Source organism: Pleurodeles waltl, chromosome 2_1 (genome assembly GCF_031143425.1).
Source record: "Pleurodeles waltl isolate 20211129_DDA chromosome 2_1, aPleWal1.hap1.20221129, whole genome shotgun sequence".
NCBI classification, from domain to species: Eukaryota; Metazoa; Chordata; class Amphibia; order Caudata; family Salamandridae; genus Pleurodeles; species Pleurodeles waltl.
In genome coordinates, this window is record NC_090438.1 from 731,078,467 (window position 1) to 731,102,391 (window position 23,925).

The 23,925-nt window shown below is 44.4% G+C and overlaps 1 protein-coding gene across 3 annotated transcripts in view; it reads right to left on the reverse strand.

Annotated features, from left to right (window-relative positions):
- LY86 (lymphocyte antigen 86) overlaps positions 1-23,925 on the reverse strand; it is a 430,545-nt gene that overhangs the window by 345,927 nt on the left and 60,693 nt on the right. For 2 of the 3 annotated variants that reach the window (XM_069217351.1, XM_069217336.1), the window contains exon 2: positions 7,345-7,428. In XM_069217351.1, the coding sequence (XP_069073452.1) occupies positions 7,345-7,428 (84 nt within the window). The remainder of the gene's footprint in view (positions 1-7,344; positions 7,429-23,925) is intronic. The other variant, XM_069217345.1, reaches the window with a different exon arrangement.

A 23,925-nucleotide genomic window follows, 5' to 3' on the forward strand; every position in this document is an offset into this window, starting at 1 on the left:
CATTCCACCAAAGGGGCAATGGCATCTAAGGCCATCCAGGTAGGTGGTAGATTGGAGCACATCATGAATTCAGCGGATTGGTCATCAGAATCCACTTTGATTTTTTTTATTTTAAAACAATATTGGAGGCTGCAACTCTGGATGTCAGTTAGCTTTAAACATGCATAATCTTCGCCTCCAGTCCTGACATAGAATGACAAATTTCCTAGCTAACAAGAAGGAAAGTTTCAATTCTATTAAGAGCAAGGAGGCGAAGATTATCCCACCCAGGCAACTTTTCTTCTTAAAGTACCTCTCCCTCCCATAGGCTAATATAGCTATATTTTATTCAGTAAGTAATATAAAATATACCTCTATTATTGTAGTACTAAAGATAAGTTTCTTCTTTCATGAATATGTTATATTGTTTTTATTCAAAACTGATAAATCATTATCTTTCTTTGAGATGGTTTTAATGTAAATCATTATGGGCCTCATTCTGAGGCCGGCGGGCGGCAGTCGCCGCCCGACTGGCGGGAACCGCCATATGGCCGCTCCGCGGTCGAAAGACCGCGGAGGCCATTCTGGCTTTCCCGCTGGGCTGGCGGGCGACCGCCAGAAGGCCGCCCGCCAGCCCAGCGGGAAACCCCTTCCCACGAGGAAGCCGGCTCCGAATGGAGCCGGCGGAGTGGGAAAGGTGCGACGGGTGCAGTTGCACCCGTCGCGAATTTCAGTGTCTGCTAAGCACACACTGAAATTCTTTGTGGGGCCCTCTTACGGGGGCCCCTGCAGTGCCCATGCCATTGGCATGGGCACTGCAGGGGCCCCCAGGGGCCCCACGACACCCCATACCGCCATCCTGTTCCTGGCGGGCGAACCGCCAGGAACAGGATGGCGGTATGGGGTGTCGGAATCCCCATGGCGGCGCGATTCCTGAGGGCAGCGGAAAACCGGCGGGAGACCGCCGGTTTTCCCTTTCTGACCGCGGCCAAACCGCCGCGGTCAGAATGCCCTTGAGACCACCGCCAGCCTGTTGGCGGTGCTCTCGCGGTCGTTGACCCTGGCGATCAATGACCGCCAGGGTCAGAATGACCCCCTATATTATTTTAAGAACCTGATAACGTGGTTGTTGGACCTGGCCCTTTTTGCAGGGTGATCCCCAAACTGTTTGCCTCCTTCCTCCTATTTTTCCTGACCTGTTTGTGTTGGCTTTAGGACTCTGGGTACTTTACAACTGCTAACTAGTGCTAAAGTGCATGTGCTTTCTGTGTAAATTGTACTTTTGATTGGTTTATCCATGATTGGCATATTTGATTTACTAGTAAGTCCCTAGCAAAGTGCACTAGAGGTGCCCAGGGCCTGTAAATCAAATGCTACTTGTGGGCCTGCGGTTGTGCCACCCACATACGTAGCTCTGTAATCATGTCTCAGACTTGCCACTGCAGTGTCTGTGTGTGCAGTTTTAAACTGTTAATTCGACTAGGAAAGTGTACCCACTTGCCAGGCCTACACCATCCCTTTTCCTACATGTAAACACCCCTAAGGTAGGCCCTAGGTAGCCCCATGGGCAGGGTGTAGTGTATGGTTAAGGGTAGGACATATACTAATGTGTTTTATATGTCCTGACAGTGAAATACTGCCAAATTCGGCTTTCACTGTTGCAAGGCCTTTCTCTCTCATAGGTTAACCTGGGAACTGCCTTTAAACATGATTAAAGCATAGATTCCCTTTCGGAGTGGATAGACGTGGAGTTTTGGATCTCTGAACTCACAATTTAAAAATACATCTTTTAGTAAAGTTGGTTTTGAGATTGTGTGTTTGAAAATGCCACTTTTAAAAAGTGGGCATTTTCTTGCTGAAACCATTTTGTGACTCTGCCTGTTTGTGGATTCCCTGTCTGGGTTAGTTTTACAGTTGGGATGTTTACACCTCTCTCTAGACAGTGACACAAAGGGGGCTGGAGTGTGGCCTGCATATCCTGATGAGCCATCTGTGCTAGGAGGGAGGTGCAGTGAATCCCAGCTTGTTTTAATGGGATTCAGGAGTTAGCTTAGCCGTTGGCTTGCAGAACTCGTGCCCCCGTCACCTAGTGACTTTTAGCCTACTTAGCCTGCTCTGTTTTAGCACATTTATGAAATTAATTCTTTTAAAATGGCTGCCCTGTTGTGACTTAGGCCCATGTTTTGATTTCCCTTATCAGTGCCACCGCGCTAAGACGTTAAGACCAGGCGACAAATACAAACAAACTGAAGGTGTCTGCGTTAGGGACTTTCCCTCTTCACCCTTTCGAGAGAATGTTCTATTGTTTGGAACTAATCGATGTCAGGGGTGGGGGTCTTTATACCAATGACTTTAGTATTTTCCATTTTATTTCTTGCATTGTTCATTGTCCTAATCATCGCAGCCCATGCAACATATCGTAGATTGCAGCTCTGATTAAATAAATATTATTGACTTTTTCTGCATTTTCTTCTTTGCCTGTGTATGTTTGAGACTTGTTGTTAATGTGAGAATGGGGTACTCTCCATTTAACCACAATATCCCCTGGGATGTCACACTTTTGAGTCTGTGCGTAAAAACTGCCGCAAATCACCTCTACCCGTTCGGGGCTTAGGTGAGGTGCTGCTTGTAAGCTGGAAGGGTTGGGAAATAGTTGCGTTTTGTTGTAGGAGTGACATAGTCGCCTACAAACATAAGTACTGTCCTCCTAAATCAGCACTCTTGCCCAGAGCAAGAGTCAAAACTACGACAGAGGGGAGGAGTGGCACCTGGTGTGTGTCTGAGGACTTGCCTGGGCAAGGCAGGATTTCACAAATAAGTGAGACTTTCCTTTGAAGTAAGCCTACTTCAAAGGCCAAAATGGGTATAAGAAGAGCACCCAAAGCCACAGACTTTAGGCACTTTTTGGGGTAGACACCCTACCTCACAGACACTTCTGGACAAGAAACCATCTAGTGAAGAATCCCTGAACCCGAGCTGCCAAGAGGAACTGCCTGGCTGCCCAAAGGACTCACCTGGACTGCTTTTCTGAGAAGGACTGCTGCCTTGCTGTTGCCCTGCTGCCTTGCTGCTCTCTAGCTGTGCTGAGAAGTGCTCTCCAAGGGCTTGATAGAGCTTGCATCCTGTTCCATGAAGTCTCAGGACCAAAAAAACTTCACTCCTGCAACTGGACTCCTTGTGCGGTGAAAATTCGACGCACAGCCTGCTAAAAACAACGCACAGCCTGCATTGTGGTGAAAAATTCACTGCATGCCGAACCGGAACGACACAGCCCGACTTCGCCATGAGAAGATCGACGCATCGCAAGTGTAGCGGCTGGAATTTTGACGCATGGCCCACTGGATCAACATACAGCTGACCCGGACCGACGCAGCCTGACTTCCAGAGAGGAATCGATGCAGCGCCTGCCGTGCAGGAAAAAATTTCAACGCAACACCTACTGGATCGACGCAGCACCTGTGACTTCACTCTGCAAGCCCAGGATTCCATGCATCATCCCCAGGGCGTCCGAAAACCCCGCAACCCGAAGAGGAACCAAGTCCTAGCCCCTGGAAATTGACCCAAAGTCTTCCCCTGCGTGAAAAATAATGACACAAGTGGGTGTGCGAAGGGGCGAAACTGATGCACACCTCCCCGTTTTCCACGCATCGCCTCCTCTACGGTCCCTTGCGGAGACCAGGTACTTTGTGCTTGCAAGAGATATTTATTGTTTTTAAGAGACTAAATACACTTTATATCACTTTTACAGTGATAGCTCAACATATGCTTATTGACTTTTGATTGTTTTGACCTGCATCTTATCAGATAAATATTATATATTTTTCTAAACACTGTGTGTTGTATTTTTGTGGTGCTATACTGTGTTATTGCATGATTTATTGCACAAATACTTTACGCATTGCCTCCATTAAGCCTGACTGCTCAGTGCCAAGCTACCAGAGGGTGGGCACAGGATAATTTGGATTGTGTGTGACTTACCCTGTTTAGAATATTTTTCTCAATCTCCGAGAGGAACAATCAAGGATTGGATTAGGATCATCATCTACTTTAACTTCCTAAAGTGAAGAAGACAGAACGGGAAGCAATGTCATATCCTTATATATGTTGGACTCTGATTGGACTGCGTTTGGACTCCCAGAACCTCATGGGACATGTAGTATTTCATAGAGCTTTTTCTTTATTTCATTAAATCTGCTGTATTAATAAAGTGAAGAAAGTTATGCATAATCCTCGCCTCCTTGTCAATAATAGAATTGAAACTTTCCTTCTCATTAGCTAGGTAATTTTTCATTATCCTGGGAAAAGCTTTCTACGTGACTAAAGCCCTACATGTCACGTAAACGTAGGGATGCTAAATATGGCACCTGAACTGCAACACAGGGTGGACTATATTTACCTTGTGACATGGAGAACAATTTTCACTTCTTGCGTCTGACATGCTGGCTACTACGCAGTGATGTCACATGTGACCAATGGACCCTACGCAAATACATGTCCAGCTCAAAAGACCTACGTCCTGCAGGTGTTAAGAAACCAGAATTAGGTGTCCAGGCCAGCAGGTCCCTCTGGAGTTGTAGGTAGGGCTCTTATCCATTAGCGCAGGAAAATGCTATCATGAGCAGACATTTGTCAGTTCTCTAATATCCTGTTTGCTTTTTTCCATTTCCACTGTGTATGATGCGAGGCTCCCCTGCCAGCAACTTCCTAAGGGGGGAGTATATTTGCTAACATTATTTTGTGCATTTTTTCACTGTGATCCACCCATCTCTAGTGTGCACTTATGTTTTGACTACAACACAGTTGGAATATCAATATTGAGTAGAGATTGACCTGGAAAAGGGTCACTTTCCTAAATCCGCACTGAACTCTGAGTGTGTGTGTGATGACAAAAGAGTAGTATTTATGTTGTGTGGTTTGCACTGTGTAGTGAATGCTTCACCTACCATCGTGATTGGATGGACACTCCACCTTGCACCATATCTATTAATCTATAGCCTGTGCAGTGGCTGCACATTCACAAACTGAAAGTTCAGATTTGTGTTGATAACAAGATTTATTCTTTTCCAGCTATTTCCACAAATTTAATGACACGGTAGTCCAGGTTTTCTGAGCCATTGTTCCCCAGAATCAAGGGCAATATAAGAGAGCTTGAATGCGTGAGTGGTTTGCACAAATACTTGTCTGCTCCAACCAGCAGTGGAGTAACTTTCATAAACTGAGACCCAAGTATTTTCAGGTGCCACATGCAGTAGGGAACAGCTGGGTCCTGATGAAAGCCGGGAGACATTTAGGCTATATTAAACTGGCTGGAACATGTTGACCGAAGGATGTAGGAATCAATAGCCACTCCCTTGGCATCCTAACTTATTTTGGATTAGCCAAGGGTCCCCCAAAGATAAAATTACAAGGGTACACAAGTAGGTCATTTTAACATTTGCAGATCCCTCCTTTTCTCAGTGACAACAAAGTGCTCTCTCAAAGAGTGAGGTAGAGCCTGGTAATATTAGATGTACCAGTTGTAGGACTCAGTAATGAAGCATGCCACACGAAGTGTTGGTGAGAGTCCTTTTTAAAGGAGGACTGTTTCCCAGAACAGGTGACACTTGTATGAAAAAATAATTTTCAGCAGTAGGCCTCCTCCTGCAGTTTTAGGCCTAGTTTTGGGGAAGTGAGGTGCCCTTCTGTATTCCCTCCTCCCTCCTTTTGTTGTGTATAACAATGTTTTATTTAACCAGTTCGTTAAGCAGCTGTCTGGCTCTCCTGACTCCCAGGCTACATTGAAAGCTTCCATTAAATTCTTATTAATCTTCATATGCTGTGTTATTTTATCTCAGCTGTTCAACACAGTTGTACTGCATCTACAGAAGAGTATTACATCTCCATTCATTGCCTATTCCTGCTCTAATAGGAAGCCACGAGCCACCACATTCCCACCCTTCAAATACAACCGTATGATAAAGGTCTGACTAGCAATTGAGCACTTGTCGTATAGATGTTGGTTTGGGCTCGCTCCATCAATAGCTGTTGTGTAAGGTAGAGTAAAACGTGCATTATCTGCTCGGTTGGATTGCACCATTGGCATCTGCCTTCTAGACCACGCTCAAATTTTGGTTTGATCCTTAGAATAGGGGCAAGTGAAATTGCAATTTCTTAATATATAGTTTCAGGAAAATTATGCAATATATTTAGGGTGGTTCTCTGTGTTAGAACTGTACATTAGATGTGTCCTCGTACACATGTCGTACAAGACATCAGCTCAAAGTATTTTTTCATACAGTTTTTAAAGTCACATGGTAAATGTTGGTAGTTCAGCACCTGTGGCAGTGACATACATTCAGATTTACTGTTCAATCAATACATTTTCTGGTTGAACTAGTGCCCCCATGAAATAAAAAACTACATAGAAATAACACAAACATTGCATGACATACATGAAAGCCAATAATCGGTGTTTACACTAAGTTTTGCTCATGTAAAAAAAGTAATCTTAGCCTTAGTGGAATGCCAAACACTGGAATTTTGGTTAGCATTTCAGACCTGCTAACTCACCCAGTGTCCCTGCGTGACACACAACATTGGCTCCCTTCACATGGTCACCTGGTGAGGAGCCGATATCACAGGGTGGTATGGAAACGAGCTGAAAACCACCATAAAGAGTGGATTTCAAGCACTTTTTCAGAGGCTTTGAACTGCTGATGTGAATTATGTGATGTGAAAACACCCAAAAAAATCAGCAACAGCCTCAGCAATCTTTTTTTCCTTTTTTTTGCAGGAGGAGGATTAGGCAGGGCTGGGGACCTGCCCCCGTTGCAAAGAAGGGGCAGGGCCTCATACTTCTCTGTACGAGGCCCTGCCCTCTTCCTTGCAAAGTGAAATTTGTATTTTAGTTGGCAGGTCTGACATGTGAATTTAAGAAAGTATCATTGCAGCCCTTTCCTAAACAAGAGTAAGTTAGTGCCTTAAACAGCCGTGAGTGGTGTCAGACTCAGCACACATCCACAATGTCATAAAAGAAAAGTGCACAGATTCAATGGACGTGATGACTGCACTGAAATTCCTATCCACAATGAAATTCCAATTTTTATGTTTCAGATACACCATTATTCATGATAATTTAAGTTAAGTGATAGCATTGCGTCTGAATGTTAGATGTGTAAATTTCCACAGAATTATGGGAAATATTAGTAGAAATGCTACACAATTTAAAGCGCTTTAGGTAAAAGAGGGTTAGAGATAGTGGAGCCACTATGAAGAGCTTTTACTACACAAAGTTTGGGAGGTAAAAAGGACCTACAACGCAATCTTGCAGCATAGGTGCACTTAAAAAAAAACATGTTTCTCATTTGAAACATCTTATTTACTTACTTAAAAGAACTGCAATTTTCATGTTCTCACCTCCTGCAGTCAAGTAACAAGGATCAATGCTGAAACCAATATCTTGCAATGGATCTGTCAAGCAAGGAGACCATAAGGGGTTGGGATCATACAAAATTTAATAAAGTAAGGTTCATGGAAATTACTATAAAAGGCAAAAACAATAGCTGATCAGGTATATGTGGTCATTCTTACCACAAAGCAGAAGCCCTAGTAAACATATTATCACAAATCTTCAATATATGCTGACATAAGATAAGAAATTGAGTGAAAAATCTTCCTTGTCACTTACACCTTCACACATGTTACCCGTCACCCTCTCAAACTTATCTAAATTAATAAATTAACGACAGCCCCTTCTCCTTTTTTGAGAAAGTAGGAAAGTGGAGTGTTATGTAGTGAGAGTGGGTAAGTCTCGCTATGCAATACTCTCACAATACCACAAACTGGGTCCTTTGGATTCACACTAATAAATACTTAGCTCAGTCTTGGGTGTGGCAAAGAGCAGTCAGGCTTTACTAGTGGAACACGTGTTAAGCATTCCAGAGCATCAACATGGATGATAAGTGAATGACATGACTCGAAAGAAATCTGACACAAATTTTTAAAAATAGAGCAATATTTTATTGTAATTTAAACTCCAAAATGAAATTAATCAGATACATATAACTGGTTTTGTGAATGTTAGAGTGAAAAATAAATCAGTACTTTACAAGCTGTCAAAATTTACCGCTGCGATCAATGGAAAAAACACTAGTGACAGCTGGTCACTTGCAGAGTGAGTTCAGTGGAATCCACTAGTAGTTACGGTGATGCAGGCCGAAGACCAAGCTTTGACAGCCATAAACATTTTACCTGGCTCATACGGCCAGGGTGCAGAGATTTTGTGGCTGTCCTTGGTGCTGAAAATTCACACTTGTATCAATCTTTCACTTGCAGTTCGAGTTCGGGGGAGCCCACTTGGGGTTAAGCTAGTGGGGGGCCAATGGACCAGGATTCACCAGGCAGAAGAACTCTACCTAGCTTGGGCTTCTCGGGTGCAGAGGTGTGCTTGGCTATTGTTAGACTTTTCATCCTTGGCGTGATCTCCCTTAACTTTTTGCATCTGTTTCCCAGGTTGTTGATGTGCGCTGGACTCTGTTTTTGCTGTTTTTGTTACTCTGGGCACCTTACCACTGCTAACCAGTGCTAAAGTGCAAGTGTTCCTTTACGAAATGTGTATGTAATTGGTTCAACCATGATTGGCATATTTGATTTACTAGTAAGTCCCTAGTATAGTGCACTAGAGGTGCCCAAGGCCAGTAAATTAAACGCTACTAGTGGGCCTGCAGCACTGGTTGTGCCACCCACATAAGTAGCTCTGTAATCATGTCTCAAACCTGCCACTGCAGTGTCTGTGTGTGCAGTTTTAACTGTAAATTCGACTTGGCAAGTGTGCCCATTTGAGAGGACTACACCATCCCTTTTCTTACATGTACGACACCCCTAAGTTAGGCAGGAGGTAGCCCCAAGGGAAGGGTGCAGTGTATGGTTAAGGTAGGACATATAGGCCCTCATTCTGACCCTGGCGGTCGGCGGAGAGACGGCGGTCGGACCGCGAACAGACCGGCGGTATTAAAAATGGCATTCTGACCGCGGCGGTCCCCGCCGCGACCGACCGCTACTTCTCCACTCCGACCGCCGCGGCGGTCATGACCGCGGGGCTGGAGTTTGCGCACTCCGGCCCGGCGGTCGTCCCAAGACCGCCAAGGGTATTATGACCCTGCCTACCGCCGCGGTTTCTTGCGGGCGGGAACCGCCGTGCGAACCATGGCGGTAAGCACTATCGGGGCCAGGGAATTCCTTCCCTGGCACTGATAGGGGTCTCCCCCACCCCCCACTACCCACCCGAGTCCTCCCCCCACACCCTCCACCCCCCTGCCACCCCCCAGAGGTGGTACGAACCCCCTCCCCACCCCCACCCCGACATGCACATACATGTACCGCGACATGCACACACCCCCAACATGCACATATACACACCCCCTACACACACATACACAACGGGGACACATACCCGCACACATACATGCCGACATGCGCACCTGCCGAACAGCACACATTACCCATAGACACAGCAGCACCCCCCGCCCGCATACACGCACTCACACACCCCCTCTACACACTCACACGCACACCCCCATGCACGCCCACATCACACAACACCCCCCCACCCCCTCCCCTCACGGACGATCAACTTACCTTGTGCGTTGGTCCTCCGGGAGGCGACGGGAGCCATAGGGACGTGACCGCCAACAGAAGACCGCCAACAGAAGACCGCCACACAGAAATGTGGGTCGTAATTCTGTGGGCGGTGTTCTGCTGGCGTGGCGGTGGAGGTTGACCAGTCTCCACTTTCCCGCCGACCGCCAGTGTGGCTGCTGGCGGTTTTCCGGCGGAACGCTCCCAGCGGTCAGAATGCGCACAGCGGCACAGCGCCGCTGTCGGCGGTCTTCACCGCGGCGGTAACTCAGCGGTCTTGCGAAAAGACCGCCAAGGTCAGAATGAGGGCCATAGTATTGTGTTTTATATGTCCTGACAATGAAATATTGCTAAATTCGTTTTTCACTGTTGCAAGGCCTGTCCCTCTCATAGGTTAACATGGGGGCTACCTTTAAATCTGATTAAAGTGTAGATTCCCTTTGGGAGCGGATATACGTGTGGAGTTTGGGGTCTCTGAGCTCACAATTTAAAAATACATCTTTTAGTAAAGTTGATGTTAAGATTGTGTGTTTGAAAATGTCACTTTTAGAAAGTGAGCATTTTCTTGCTTATACCATTTCTGTGACGCTGCCTGCTTGTGGATTCCCTATCTGGGTCAGTTTGACAGTTAGGCTGGTTGCACCTCTCACTAGACAGTGACACAAAGGGACCTGAGGTGTAGTCTGCATTTCCTGATGAGCCATCTGAGCTAGGAAGGAGGGGAGGAGTGGTCTCCCTGAAAAGGCTGTGCCTGCCCTCACACAATGCAGTCTCCAACCCCCTGGTGAGTGTCTGGGGCCTGGTCTGGGCAAGGCACGATTTCACAATCAAGAGAGACTTTGCTTTGAAGTAGGCCTACTTCAAAGGAGAAAATGGGTATAAGAAGGGCACCCAAAACCACAGACTTTAGAACACTTCTGGAAACCAAGAGGAACCTCTGCCTGGAGAAGAGCTGAAGAGCTGAGGAAGAAGACCTGCCCTGCCTGTGAGTGTGCTTTGTGGAGCTATCCTGTAGTTGCTGCTTCTGCCTGTACTAGAGGACAAAGAATGGACTTTGTGTGACCTCCATCTTGTGCAGAACTCTCCAAGGGCTTGATTTAGAGCTTGCCTCCTGTTGTTTGAACTCTCAGGGACAGCATAGACTTCTCTCTGCCAGCACTTGGAGTTTCTGGAGAGACTCCTACTCTGCCAAGCGGTGCCCATCCAGTTCCTGGGGCCCTGAAAGGAGAAGCTGGCAGCCTAAGGGTGTGAAATCCATGCACCGACCGCTGTGCGGGGAAAATATTGATGCAACTCCGATCTGCGGCTGAAAAATCGACGCACCCCCTGCTTCGCGGCTGAAAATCGACTCTCGTCTGCAACCCGACCCGAAAATCGACACGCAGGGCTGGAGAAACAACGCACAGCATCGCTGACGGAGACTGGTGGGATTGCAACCTGCGCAGCGTGGTTTTTGGATCATCGTGGGGCTGGATTTCCAACGCAAACATCGCTGGGCATGTAAAAGTGACGCAAGGCCTGCCCGGACCAGAGGGTGCTGACCGGATCGACGCATCGATCTCCTGCGGAGAGAAGAAACAACGCACACCGATCTGACAAAAGTAGAAATGACGCAAGGTCTCGTGAGTGAAACCGACGCATCGCAAGCCCTTTTTGACGCACTCTCGCCCGTGAGAGATTATTTTTGATGCACCCAAGGTACAATTTCATGCTAACAGTGTTAGTGTGTGTTTAAAATTAGACTCTTTTTGCATTTTTAGTGATAACTTGACTTGTGTATTATGGATTTTTGTCATTTTGGTCTTGTTTTGTTTACATACATATTCTCTATTTTTCTAAATCTGTGTTGTGCCATTTTGTAATATTTTCATTAAGTCACTGTGTGTGTTGGTACAAATACTTTACACCTAACACTCTGAAGTTAAGCCTACTGCTCGTGCCAAGCTACCAAGGAGGTAAGCAGGGGTTAGCTGAGGGTGATTCTCTTTTACCCTGACTAGAGTGAGGGTCCTGGCATGGAGAGGGGGTAACCTGACTGCGAACCAAAGACCCCATTTCTAACAGCTATCCTTGATGCTGAATAGGAGCTGCTGGTGCAGGTTTTACCACTGAGGCAATTCTAGTGAGGAAACTGATGTAAAAGCTCAAAAACGCAGCCAATGAAGTGTAAGTGCTGGACAAAGGCGTCAGTAACAGGATTTGCTACCAACAAGCCTTGGCAGTGGTAAACACAGCACTTCGATACTTCAACATCCCGGAGTCCGTGGGTATGCTGTAGTCATTTGAAACTTGCTGGAGGGGAGTACTACGTTTTTCAGAAGCCACTAGACCATTTACCTTTTGATGATCCAAATGGCCAGTAACTTCTAGGTTACAGGAGTGCAGTTTCTACCTGCAGGCTTCAGGGAACTAATACCTCTAGCCCAAGGGAGTTCTGATAATGCATTTCAATTGCAGAGGGGATTTCCTTCCTTTTTGGAACCGGTCTATGGTCTGGGATGAGTCATAGTTTCAAAGTTGTGCAGGTGGAGGGTAGCTGGCACAGGTGAGAGTTTGACACCCTTTTCTTCCTGGAGTCCTGGAGATGCAGGCACAGGTCTCTTCTTTGTCCTTGGTTACAGTTCAGAGCAGATCTAAGGTTGAGGTGACAGGAATGCACTTTATATCCTAGATTCAGGGGTGTTACGGGTGTTGGGAAAAGTGGCCCATGGGCTACTAGTCCCAGCAGCTAGTCCACCCTTGCAGTGACAATATCCGGGGAGGGGGGGGTGTCACCTTTCCTACCCAGAACCCTATATTTTGCAATTTTTTAAGATTGCAAAACCCATTCTCGGCTGTACAAGCCAGGTAGCCAACCCTAGGGATGTGTTTATACTTCTGGAGGTGTATGCCTACTGACTATCTAATTCTCCCACCTGCCTTGGTGCAAAAGTGCCTGGGGGCAAGGGAACAACTTTGTCCACCTTTGGGGGCAGCCCGCTTGCATATCAGAGGCACTGTGCCCTTTGAAGCTCACCTTCTTGATGTGCCACTTCACTAGTCTTCCTGCCAGGAAGGGAGGTGACACCTCCTTTGTAGGAAGGCCTTTGTTTCTGCCTCCTGGGAGTGTTCACACATTCTTGCAGGTGGTCAGAATACCTTCCTTGCGGCAGCAGCTGCAGGCTGTCAGCTGGGGCACAGGAAATGCTGGACAACCAGGTGGCCAACCTCTAAAGTAGACCCCTAGGTGCATTTTTCTTTAAATCAGACTTTGGATTTGAGTAAGGCTTAATGAGACAAGTTGTTTGATACCAAACATGACATACTTCAGTGGGACCATAGTGGAGCTGGCATTCTCAAGGGGTGCTTGGGTGTCAACCGTGGTACCATATACTAGGGACTTATAAGAGGGTCAAAGTACTTCATACCAAACATGACATACTTCAGCAGGACCATAATGGAGCTGGCATTCTTGAGGATGCCTGGCTGTCAACCCATTTTGTCCTATGGCCCACTGACCACTTAGGAGTCGTTAACTGAAAAGGCTAGTATCCGGACATATACTCTTGCACTTATATGTTCACACTCTTAATATAAATCACCCTGCCTCCTGGGCTCAGGAGGCCTACCTTACAGTGGGCTGAGTTATATTAAAAGCATTGCCTTGTCCTTGCCGGCAAGGTCAAGATCAAGCAGTTTACACTGCTCCTGCATCCTACAATGGCAGGCCTGCTGGCATCTCTTTACTGGGATACTTAGGGTGGCCCAATCAATGCTTGAGACCCTTTTAACATCTATGTTGTGGTACCATATACTACGGACTGATAAGGGGGTCAAAGTCCTTGCCAGTTGGGGATACCAATTTACACATATCACATTTAGAGAGAGAGCATGGGCACTGGGGCCTGGTTAGCAGTCTCCAGTGCACTTTCAGAGTCATAACCACCAGAATTGGGGCACAATGTGTGTGGGTGACCATACAAAAAAGGCACTTTCCTACAGAGAAGTTTAGCTTGAAATGGTTCCACAGCACCCATGTATCTGCTGCTTGTAGGCACTGGCTGCGCCTTGGCAAGTCCTTGTCTGAATGCATTTCCAGTGTTAAAATAATCTGACTGTCGGCAATGTGATTGAAGTGAATATATAGTAAAATGCAGGGGGATACCATTAAGCCTCGGGAGACACCTAATGAATGCCTGAACGATGATGAGCAAGAAGGAGAATCATGACAGTTTGAACTTCCTCAGACAGACAGGTCATAATGCAATGAAGGGGGTGCCTTGAATTCTTGCGTCACCGGAGAATTCCAACGATGGCATTAACATCTCTAGTTTTATTGTGATTATCCCATATTGAAATTAGTGCAAATTCATCACATCTTAAGGGATGTAAACATTACTTATTTGACAGAGAGGTGGTTGTATTTTTAACGAATGATAAAACCAGAAATTTAACTAAAGGCAGCCTTTCCAATGAATCTCGGAATTGGACCATTTGACTTAACTCCGCAGTTTGCTTGGTACAGTTAATCAAGTCCTTGTTTCTTTGGAATTTACTTAATGTCAGATTTTTTAGTTAATCAGGGAGCACCCTTCTTGAGAGGCATAAATTACTAATCACTCAAGCCACTGTGAAGCATGCAATCCAAAGGGAATAAACTGTAATATATCTGAGAAGCACTGATCATTACTGATCCAGCGATCGAGCTAGCCTTCGTAAATTCTGCAGTTTGTTTTCTAAAAACTGTATTGAACTGGCATTGTTCACGCTTCATACTTTTACTGATACAATTCAGTTTCGAATGGCAAGGTGGATTTGCTTATTGCTTTAGACTGGAAGTGAGTTTGCAGGTTCTTAGTTGTTTTTGATAAGGGTATCTGCCAGCGAGCTGCAGAGCTCTTGCGAATGAAAGTGGTTTACATAGTCAGTTTTAGAGTCTAGGCCATGGAATTCACAGTTGCATTTGAAGAATTCTTTTTCACTTTCTTGAGAGTTGCTTTATGGACCAAATACCATTGTTGGAGTTGGTTTTTCATGTTCTGAAAATGCTATTTTCACCACAGTCTTTCAATGGTCCAAGTTATGTTTTGTATAATAACTTTGTGTAAAGGTTGAGCCAGAAAACCTTATGATGGTGTTGTCTACCTCCAATGTTACACAAAGGTATTGATGTGTGAATCAAAAGTGGAATTTTAGTAGCATAGATCACCCTTCTCTTTTGAAATAAGATCCTCACTGAAAGAAATATGATTATTATTTGGGGTGGGTGGTTGGATTATTATTTGGGGTGGATGACTACTCACCTCAAGGCCCCATCACAACCCTTGTTAGGATGAATCCTCAAAGTTACTAAATTAACCTGAACTCTATGTCCTGGTAGCTCTGGCACAAAGCAGAGAAACTTAACTAATAACAATGTGTAAAGTATTTATGCAGTACCAAAAACAATATTAAAGTCAAAAAAGCAAAACAATACAAATTACAAACCATATTATAAATTAATTTGTAAAGATTAATACACATAATGACACCAATGTGATAAAAAAATCATTAAGGAAAAACCACAGATGAGAGTTGTTAAAAGATGAAAGGGTAAATAGCACCAACAACCCAAAGTTCCTATGATAGTCAATGATCGTGTTAGACCAGGAGCTAGGTGTGATTTGACGCTGACCACGGTGCAGAATGCGCCAGATACACCAACGAAGTACATCATGGTCAAAGATGTGTACTTTCTGACTAGGTCCCACAAGTAAAAGGTATTTTTCCAGTCGCAAATGGGATGACTTACAGACTAGAAAAATTATTTTTGGGATGTAAAAAGCCGACTTTGGGATTCGATAACTTGTTAACAAATCGCAATTTGGGTTTTGTGAGTCAGTATTAGGAAGGGACGTGTTGAAGGCGTCCCTAACACCGAATTCCAGTGGTATGTGTGAATGATTTGCGACTGAATTGCGGTCACAATCATTTGCATTTTACCATCAATTTGAAATTGGCGGTAACTCGTTCACAAACAGGAAGGGGTCCCCAAGGAACCCATTTTCCTTAGTGAATGTTCCTAAAAGCATTTTGTAAGAGCAGGCAGTGGTCCCATGGATCACTACCTACACTTCAAAAACTGAAGTGAAAACTTTTAATTTTCTTTTTCAAACACATACGGTTTTCCTTCAAGGAAAAAGGGCTGCATTTAAAAAATATAATTGCTTTACTCAGAAGCAATTACAGACATGGTGGTCTGCTGACCCCAGCAGGCCACCATCCCTGTGATTTTTTGTTATTCCTAATGGGTCAGTAAGCGAGACCTTCCTCTTAAATATTCATGAGGTAGGTCTATTTGGGACTCACTGGGAATCACAACTAAAACTTAAAAGAGTTTCATACGTTTGAAATTGCGATTTCCTCTTTGCAATTTGCAGAATATCGCAATTAGGAACTCACAATTTCAAACTTCATTACTTTGTATTGTAATAGTATTGTATTGTATTGTAATAGTATTTACATAGCGCTTACTACCCCTGACGAGTCGGCAAAGTACTTTTTGGCAAGTAGAACGCTACTCTGGAACCCAAAAACAATTAGTATTGGATTAGTATATGGAAATATGAGTACAGTTGTAGTATTATTATGAGTTAATTTGAGCCGCGGATGTGAGGGTTTGTTAGTTAGATTGACTGGAGTAATGGAGGGGTGGAGGAGGGAAGAATCCAGAAGTGTTAATTGGGAGTTTATGGTAATAGGATTTAGGCTTGGGATGAGTAAAGGGAGGATGGAGGAGGGAAGAGTCTGTAGAAAGGGTTAGGGAGATCATAGTAGCAGGGTGAGATAAATGAGGGAGAATATAGTAGGGTTATTTGGGAGATCATGGTAGTAAAGTGAGGTTTGGGTGAGTTAGATGTGGAAGTGGAGGGAAGAGCTTTGGCAGAGTTATTTAGGAGATGAAAGTAGTAGAATGGATTTGGGATGAGTCAGAGTGGGAATGGAGGATAGATTGATAGAGACATGACATTTGGTGATGGGTAGATAAGTGTGATATGAGATGAGAGCAGTGATTCATAAGTATCTAGTTTAACAACTTATTTAGGAGTTTTGCAATGACCTATGAACATGTTAAGCATAGAATAACATACACACACACACACATATATTTATATATATATATATATATATATATATATATATATATATATATATATATATATATATATATATATAAAATGCCACTTACCCAGTGTACATCTGTTTGTGGCATGTTTCGCTGCAGATTCACATGCCAGGCATACGTCCGCAATCCAGTGCCGGGCCCGGAGCGCCACAAGCCGACCCTCCCTGAAGAAGTGCCCTCGAGCCACGGGACCGAGCGACTCCTCCTCGGCTCCACCGCACATGGGCATCGACTCCATGCCAGACTGTCTTCCCGCAGAGGGTAAGGTAGGAGTGATAGAGTATAAAGAAAAGAGATGTCCATGCTAATGGAATGGTAAATGTAAATATATATATATATACATATGTACAAATGTGGTTAACTTAAACGACTACAGGCTTCCGGGGAGGTGGGAGAGTGCATGTGAATCTGCAGCGGAACATGCCACAAACAGATGTACAATGGGTAAGTGACATTTTCCGTTCGATGGCATTTGTAGCTGCAGATACACATGCTGTGCATAGACTACAAAGCAGTTAGTCCTCCCATAAAAGCGGTGGTTAGCCTGTAGGAGCTGAAGTTGTTTGAAATAATGTTCTGAGTACAGCTTGACTTACTGTGGCTTGCTGTGTTGCTAAAACATCTACACAATAGTGTTTAGTAAATGTATGTGGTGTTGACCAAGTAGCTGCTTTACATATTTCAGCAATTGGTATATTTCCTAAGAAGGCCATTGTAGCACCTTTCTTCCTTGTGGAATGTGCTTCAGGAACAACTAGGAGTTGTCTTTTAGCTTTAAGGTAAAATGTTTGGATGCATTTTACTATCCATCTTATTAAACCTTGTTTTGAAATGGGGTTACCAGTATGAGGTTTTTGAAAAGCTACAAATAGCTGTTGAGTTTTCCTGAATGGTTTTGTTCTATCTATGTAGTACATTGGAGCTCTTTTAATGTCTGATGTATGTAGAGCTCTTTCTGCTACAGAATCTGGTTGTGGGAAGAAGACTGGTAGTTTCACTGTTTGATTGATATGAAAAGGTTATCCTACTTTAGGAAGAAACTTAGGGTTAGTTCGTAGTACAACTTTATGTTTGTGTACCTGTAAGAATGGTTCTTCAATAGTGAAAGCTTGAACTTCACTAACTCTTCGCAATGATGTAATTGCGACTAGGAAAGCAACTTTCCATGTTAAAAATTGCACTTGACATGAGTGCATAGGTTCAAATGGTGGGCCCATAAGTCGCATAAGCACTATGTTTAAATTCCAAGAAGGAACTGGAGGTGTTCTGGGGGGAATGATGCGTTTTAAGCCTTCCATGAAGGCTTTGATAACAGGTACTCTAAACAAAGACGAGCACTCTATATTTTGCAAATGTGCAGAAATTGCAGTGAGATGTATTTTTATGGAAGAGAATGCTAGATTTGATTTTTGCAAATGAAGCAAATAACATACAATATTTTGTATTGATGCTGAAAGAGGGGCAATTTGTTTAGACTGACAGTAATATAGAAATATTTTCCATTTGTTGGCGTAGCGCTGTTTTGTAGTGGGTTTTCTTGCTTGCTTAATTACTTCCATACATTCAGTTGGTAATTGTAAATACTAAAATTCTATGACCTCAGGAGCCATATCGCTAGATTGAGTGTGTTGGGATTTGGGTGCCTGATCTGCCCTTTGTTTTGTGTCAACAGATGTGGTCTGTTTGGGAGTTTGGAGTGTGGTACTACTGACAGGTCTAGTAGTGTTGTGTACCACGGTTTACGTGCCCACGTTGGCGCTATGAGTATCAGATTGAGCATGTTTTGGCGCAATTTGTTGACTAGAAATGGAAGGAGCGGGAGAGGGGGGAAAAGTGTAAGCAAATATCTCTGACTTGTGGCTCTTGGTCCTTTAAGTCCTAATCCTCCACAGGAGTACTGTTCACAAGTCCACCAGGATCTCAGCTGAGGCACTTAGGGGCATTTTTATAGGCCCCTAGCACCACCTTGCGCCACTTTAATGTCATTTATTTTGATGTTAATGTGGCCCAATGAGCCCAAATCCTTGTGCCGTATTTACAGAGTGGCGCAATGCATGCATTGCACCATTCTGTAACCCTTTGCGCTACATAATGCCTGCGCCAGGCATAATGTATGCAAAAGGGGCAGCCGGAAAAATGGCGCAAAGAAATCTATGAGATTTCCTTGTGCCATTTATTACCGCACTTTTAACGCCTGCATGAGAGCAGGTGTTAAAAGGGGATTCCGCTCTATAGAATTGGCCCCTATGTACTCTGCAGGAGTAGTGCCAATATTTTGGCGCTACTCATGCAGGGTACATCAATGGGTCATAAATAATGACACTATTGTCTCCTACTCTGCGCCATGGTGTGCCGTATTTTAAATACCGCGCACACATAGTGGTGGTAGGGGGGTGGTCAGGGGGGCATAGAAACTGGCGCTTCACTTAGTGCAGCGCCACTTTCCATAAATCTGCCCCTTAGATCGTCACAGGTTGTTAGAGAGAGGCCAGCAGTAGTCTCCAGATTAAGTCCAGTTGCCACTCGTCAGCTTGGTTCTTCCTGGAAAGGCATTTTGCAGCTTGTTGTCTCCCTGTAGCCACAGAGGTCAGACAACTGACCCAAGACTACTTCTTTGCCCTGGAGGAGGTCCAGTCCTTCATGGCTCCTCTCAAATTAGAGACAGGAGGCCCAGCCCCCTCTTCTGATCTTCTGAATTTCAAGAAAGTGTTCTGAACTGGGTGCCTGGGGTTGCCACATTTATGACTTGCACTAGTTAGTGGGTGGGAATGTCCTCGATAAGCCCTAACCAATGGGGTAAAAGTTCCCAGGGCCAACCCCACTGAGTTTGAGCTTTTTCAAGATGGCAAATGTTTTTGGCCACACTAAGCATGGGCTCTGAGTGCTGGGTGTGTCTGTGTGTGTTTAGGGAGCATACAATAGTAATCCTAGTATCCTTCCACATTTAACACTAAAATCCAGTTTAATGCAGCTTCTGTATCCATGATAGATCGAATGTAAGAAGTCTGGCATGTCAAAAGAAGAGTCCTTCAGCAATTAGATAGTATATACTCAAGAATTTTCTTGGCACCCAGTTATTTTGCAATTCAACTAAAATGACTAGCCAGTTTTATATCATAACCACTCTCACAATGATTTACAATTGGGTGAGTATTAAGGAAGTATTTTCCAGTACTAATAAAACATGAATCCTCTTGGAAAGAGAACAAAGATGGGTGTATTGTCTAACCAATATTAACAGACTAAACAATGAAATTCCTGGGAATTAACTCAATACTTTGAACCCTTAACTTAACCATTGATTCCGGATCACCTAGATAAGAATCAGAAACTAATTATGGTTTTGAACGTACGTACCCAGTCTGAAATTCAGTTTCACTCACCAATATCCATTTACATATAAAATAATTTCACAATGATCGATAATGTAATTGCACCTCTTAATAAACAGTTTTCTCTCAGTTTGGAAATTATGAAATACATGCTCATATTCTTGATAAATCGGTACATTGATACTAATTGTTCCATTATGACTGCAGCATATTAATGACCACCAAGTTACGAGGAAAGAGTTTAGGCATGTTAATTCCACTATAGCTCCCTGGAAAATAGGGAAACTTGAGACACCACATGCAAGAACGGTGATGTGAAAGTGACACAGGGAGTGTTCTGTTACATGTGCTCTACTGCATAAGACACGAGAAGCATATCAAGAAACTGGAGATGATCCTTAAACATCTATACAGGACACGGGGAGTGTGTAGGTCATTGGTGACATGCACCCTTGATGACATAAATTGCATGATTGATTGTTTGCTAGAAAATGATTTTGAAGTATACAAAAAGTGATGGTTCCAATGACTGTGTGCAGGGTCCCCATGTCTGGATATACCCTTCCCACTTAGGGGGACACACTGAAGTATACAAAAACTGATAGTGGAATGTTTGAATTTATCACAGCCATAGGTAATGACTCGTGGTCGCATGCCAGTTTGTCGTTATTTCGCACACCATGCCACCTCAGTTAAGACCATGAAAATCAGCCTCGACCCTGCTCCAGTAGAACGTTCCAGCCCAACCTGCCAGGCCAGGTCTCCCTGAATCAGAACACATGCAACCCTGAACTGGTTTTGCCCTATTTAGGGCTCATCAGCCAGTTATAGATTGGTCCCATTGCCATAGTGTGCAAGGGACCCAGTCACAATAAGGGCATTAAAAAAACTGATGAGTTGAATGCTTGAATTACTTTCAGCAACTGGCAATCGCTCAAGCCGCATCTCAGTCCATTGTTTTTCACCCACCAGTTATACCAGATTCTAGCAGTGTGTTTCCCTCTGTAGGTTTGCGGAAAACGTTTTGCCACTTCCTTCCTCAGAAATAATTTGAGTTCTTTCAGTTTCAGTCCTCTTTTTCTGTTTACTGTCTATCATGACTGCGCCATCATAAGCATCCCATATGTCGGACAATGATTGAGGCACAACATAGTCCATTAGAGGACTCCTCTTCTCCCTTGCTGAACCGCTGTCCATTGTGATTGCAGTACAGGTTCCTGTTTTACCTGATAGCTGCTCATTTACAGCAGTATACAAGAGCCATGAACAACTGTCACCCTGTGCTTTGCTGCACCGCTGATTGATTTGGCCAAGTGGTCCTGTCTTCCATTCTTCTAGATACAGCACCATTGTTATTTTGCAAATACTTTACTGCACAGGATTTCCACCACTTTTTGTAATACAGAGTGCTTACTACCTTAAAGCTCACTTCCAGGGTTTTACGCCCCTTGTCTATTGGGATCAGCTACATGACTGTGCCTTACTCCTCCATGTCTCAATGTATTTTTCAAACTTAACCTGCTATAGTGCTCAACTGAAGAAGATTGCCCAAGCATCTTTACTGCTTGTGCATTCATTTCATAGAATACCGAGTTTATTTCTAGTGTCTCCTGCAAACATGTGCACATTTTTCATCTTCATGAACCCTAAGTAAATAAATGTATGGCATTATTCTCAATTGTATATATAATAATGTGCCTGTATATATATTTTGTTTTTCTTCATGTTTTCTTTTCCTTTTTTCCCCTCCATCCCTAAGTCTGCATGTAGCTAACTCTCATTACATTAACGGAGTCCTCATGATGATCCTGTTATTTCTAGGGATCGAAATGCCGTCAACTATATAGATGGACCCATTTAATTGTATCTAATTAAGGCTTCCCGGCCACCCATTCATAAGTTTTGTGGTACACAATTATTTCTGCATTTCACTTGAATGTATCACTTTTTTGAGCATTGAGCACTGAAATCATCATGCTCCTGGTGACAGATGATGGGGTGGAACCCCTGTCTGACCTCCCATCCTGCAAGGAGCAAGAGGTGGCCATGGAGGGTGTCAACCCGTCTCCTACCATGACCCCATAGTAACAGAGGGACTGTTGCCAGCTGTTGGGGCAGTTTGCCTCTCTGTCCTCAATCACCTCTGGGCTTACACACTTGTGTACCCATAAAATTGAAATGGAGACAGTATGCCTGTGATAAATATAGTATACATGTTGTCAGACAAGGAGGAAGTATCCAAAATGCTTGAATTGGTGTGACTCAGCACTCCAGTTATCTCAGGTCAAGCCCAGTGGTGCTGGTACCCAAATCTTCCCCTCTGGCCACCATCCCGGAATTCAGGTTCTGTGTGGATTACAAGAGGCTCAACTCATTCACCATGACTGATGCTCACCCTGTCCCCCAGTGAATGAGCTCAAGATCAGGCTGGGAGCTGCCAAGTCCTAAGTACGTTTGATCTTACATCAGGGTACTGCTAGATTGCCCTAAGTGAGGGGGCAAAAGAGAGGTCAGTATTCTCTACCTTACAGGTCTACTTCCAATTCAGGATGATTCTCTTTGGATTAAAGAACACAGCTGCCACCTTCCATAAGTTGGTCAACTAAGTCCTGGATGGGATGGAGTCCTTAAGTGCTGCCTACCTGGATGACATAGCTGTCTACAAAAGCAGTTGGGAGGACCACATGTACCACCTTCAGGAGGTGCTTCTGGCCCTTAAACAGGCAGCTCTGACTATCATGGCCAGCAAAAGCCATATAGGGCAGGGTTCTGTGGTGTATCTGGGAAAGGACACCTTATGGGTGAAGGCAAGGTGCAGCCCCTCAAAGCCAAGGAAGAAACTATTTTGGCCTGGGAAACCCCCAAAAAACAGAGCCAGGTGAGGGCATTCCTATGGCTTGCCAGATACTATAGGATATTTGTTAAGGGATATGGCACCATTTTTGACCCTTTGACTGAGCTGACTTTCAAAAAGCAGCCTAGGTCAGGTGATCTGGACCGAGGCCTGTCAAAAAGCCTTTAACACCCTCAAAGAGGGCAATGTGTACAGCACCTGTACTCAAGGCCCCTGACGTCTCCAAGCAATTTATAGTACAGACTGATGCTTCGGAGCATGGCATATGGGCTGTACTATCACAGGTAAATGAGGGGAGCCTAGACCAACCTGTAGCATTCATCAGAAGGAGTTTACTTCCCAGCGAACAATGGTGGAGTGCTTTTGAAAGATAAGCTTTTGCTATGGTGTGGGCACCAAGGAAGCTGAGACCATCCCTGTTTGGGACTCACTTAGAAGTCCGGACAGACTAAAGGCTTCTCAGTTGGCTCATGCAAATGATATGTGATACTTCCAAACTACTGAAGTGGTCCTTCCCACCACCTCTCTACAGGGTAAAATAGACTTCACGGTGGAATACAGCCCTGGGTCAGACCACTCCAATGCAGATGGTCTGTTCAGGTTCTTCCGCTGTTCTTCTGCCCACTTTCAGCTGGGGGACACATGTTAGAATTGCCAGTCTTAGGGTGATCTTCCCCCATACTTTTTACCTTCTCCCATCCTGTTCTGATTAATTTGTTTTTGTGGCCTTGGGACTCTATGCACTTTACCTCTGCTAACCAGCGCTAAAGTGCTACTGCTCACTCCATAAAACCTGTTAAAATTGGCTTACACCTGATTAGTGTATTTAATTTACTTATAGCTCCCTAGTAAAGTGGCATACCACATACCCAGGGCTAGTAAATTAAATGCTACTAGTGGGACTGCAGCACCAATTGCGCCACCCACTTAATTCACCCCCTTAAAACATGTTTCAGGCTTGCCATTGCAGTCTGTGTGCCCTTTCAAACTGTCAGTACAAC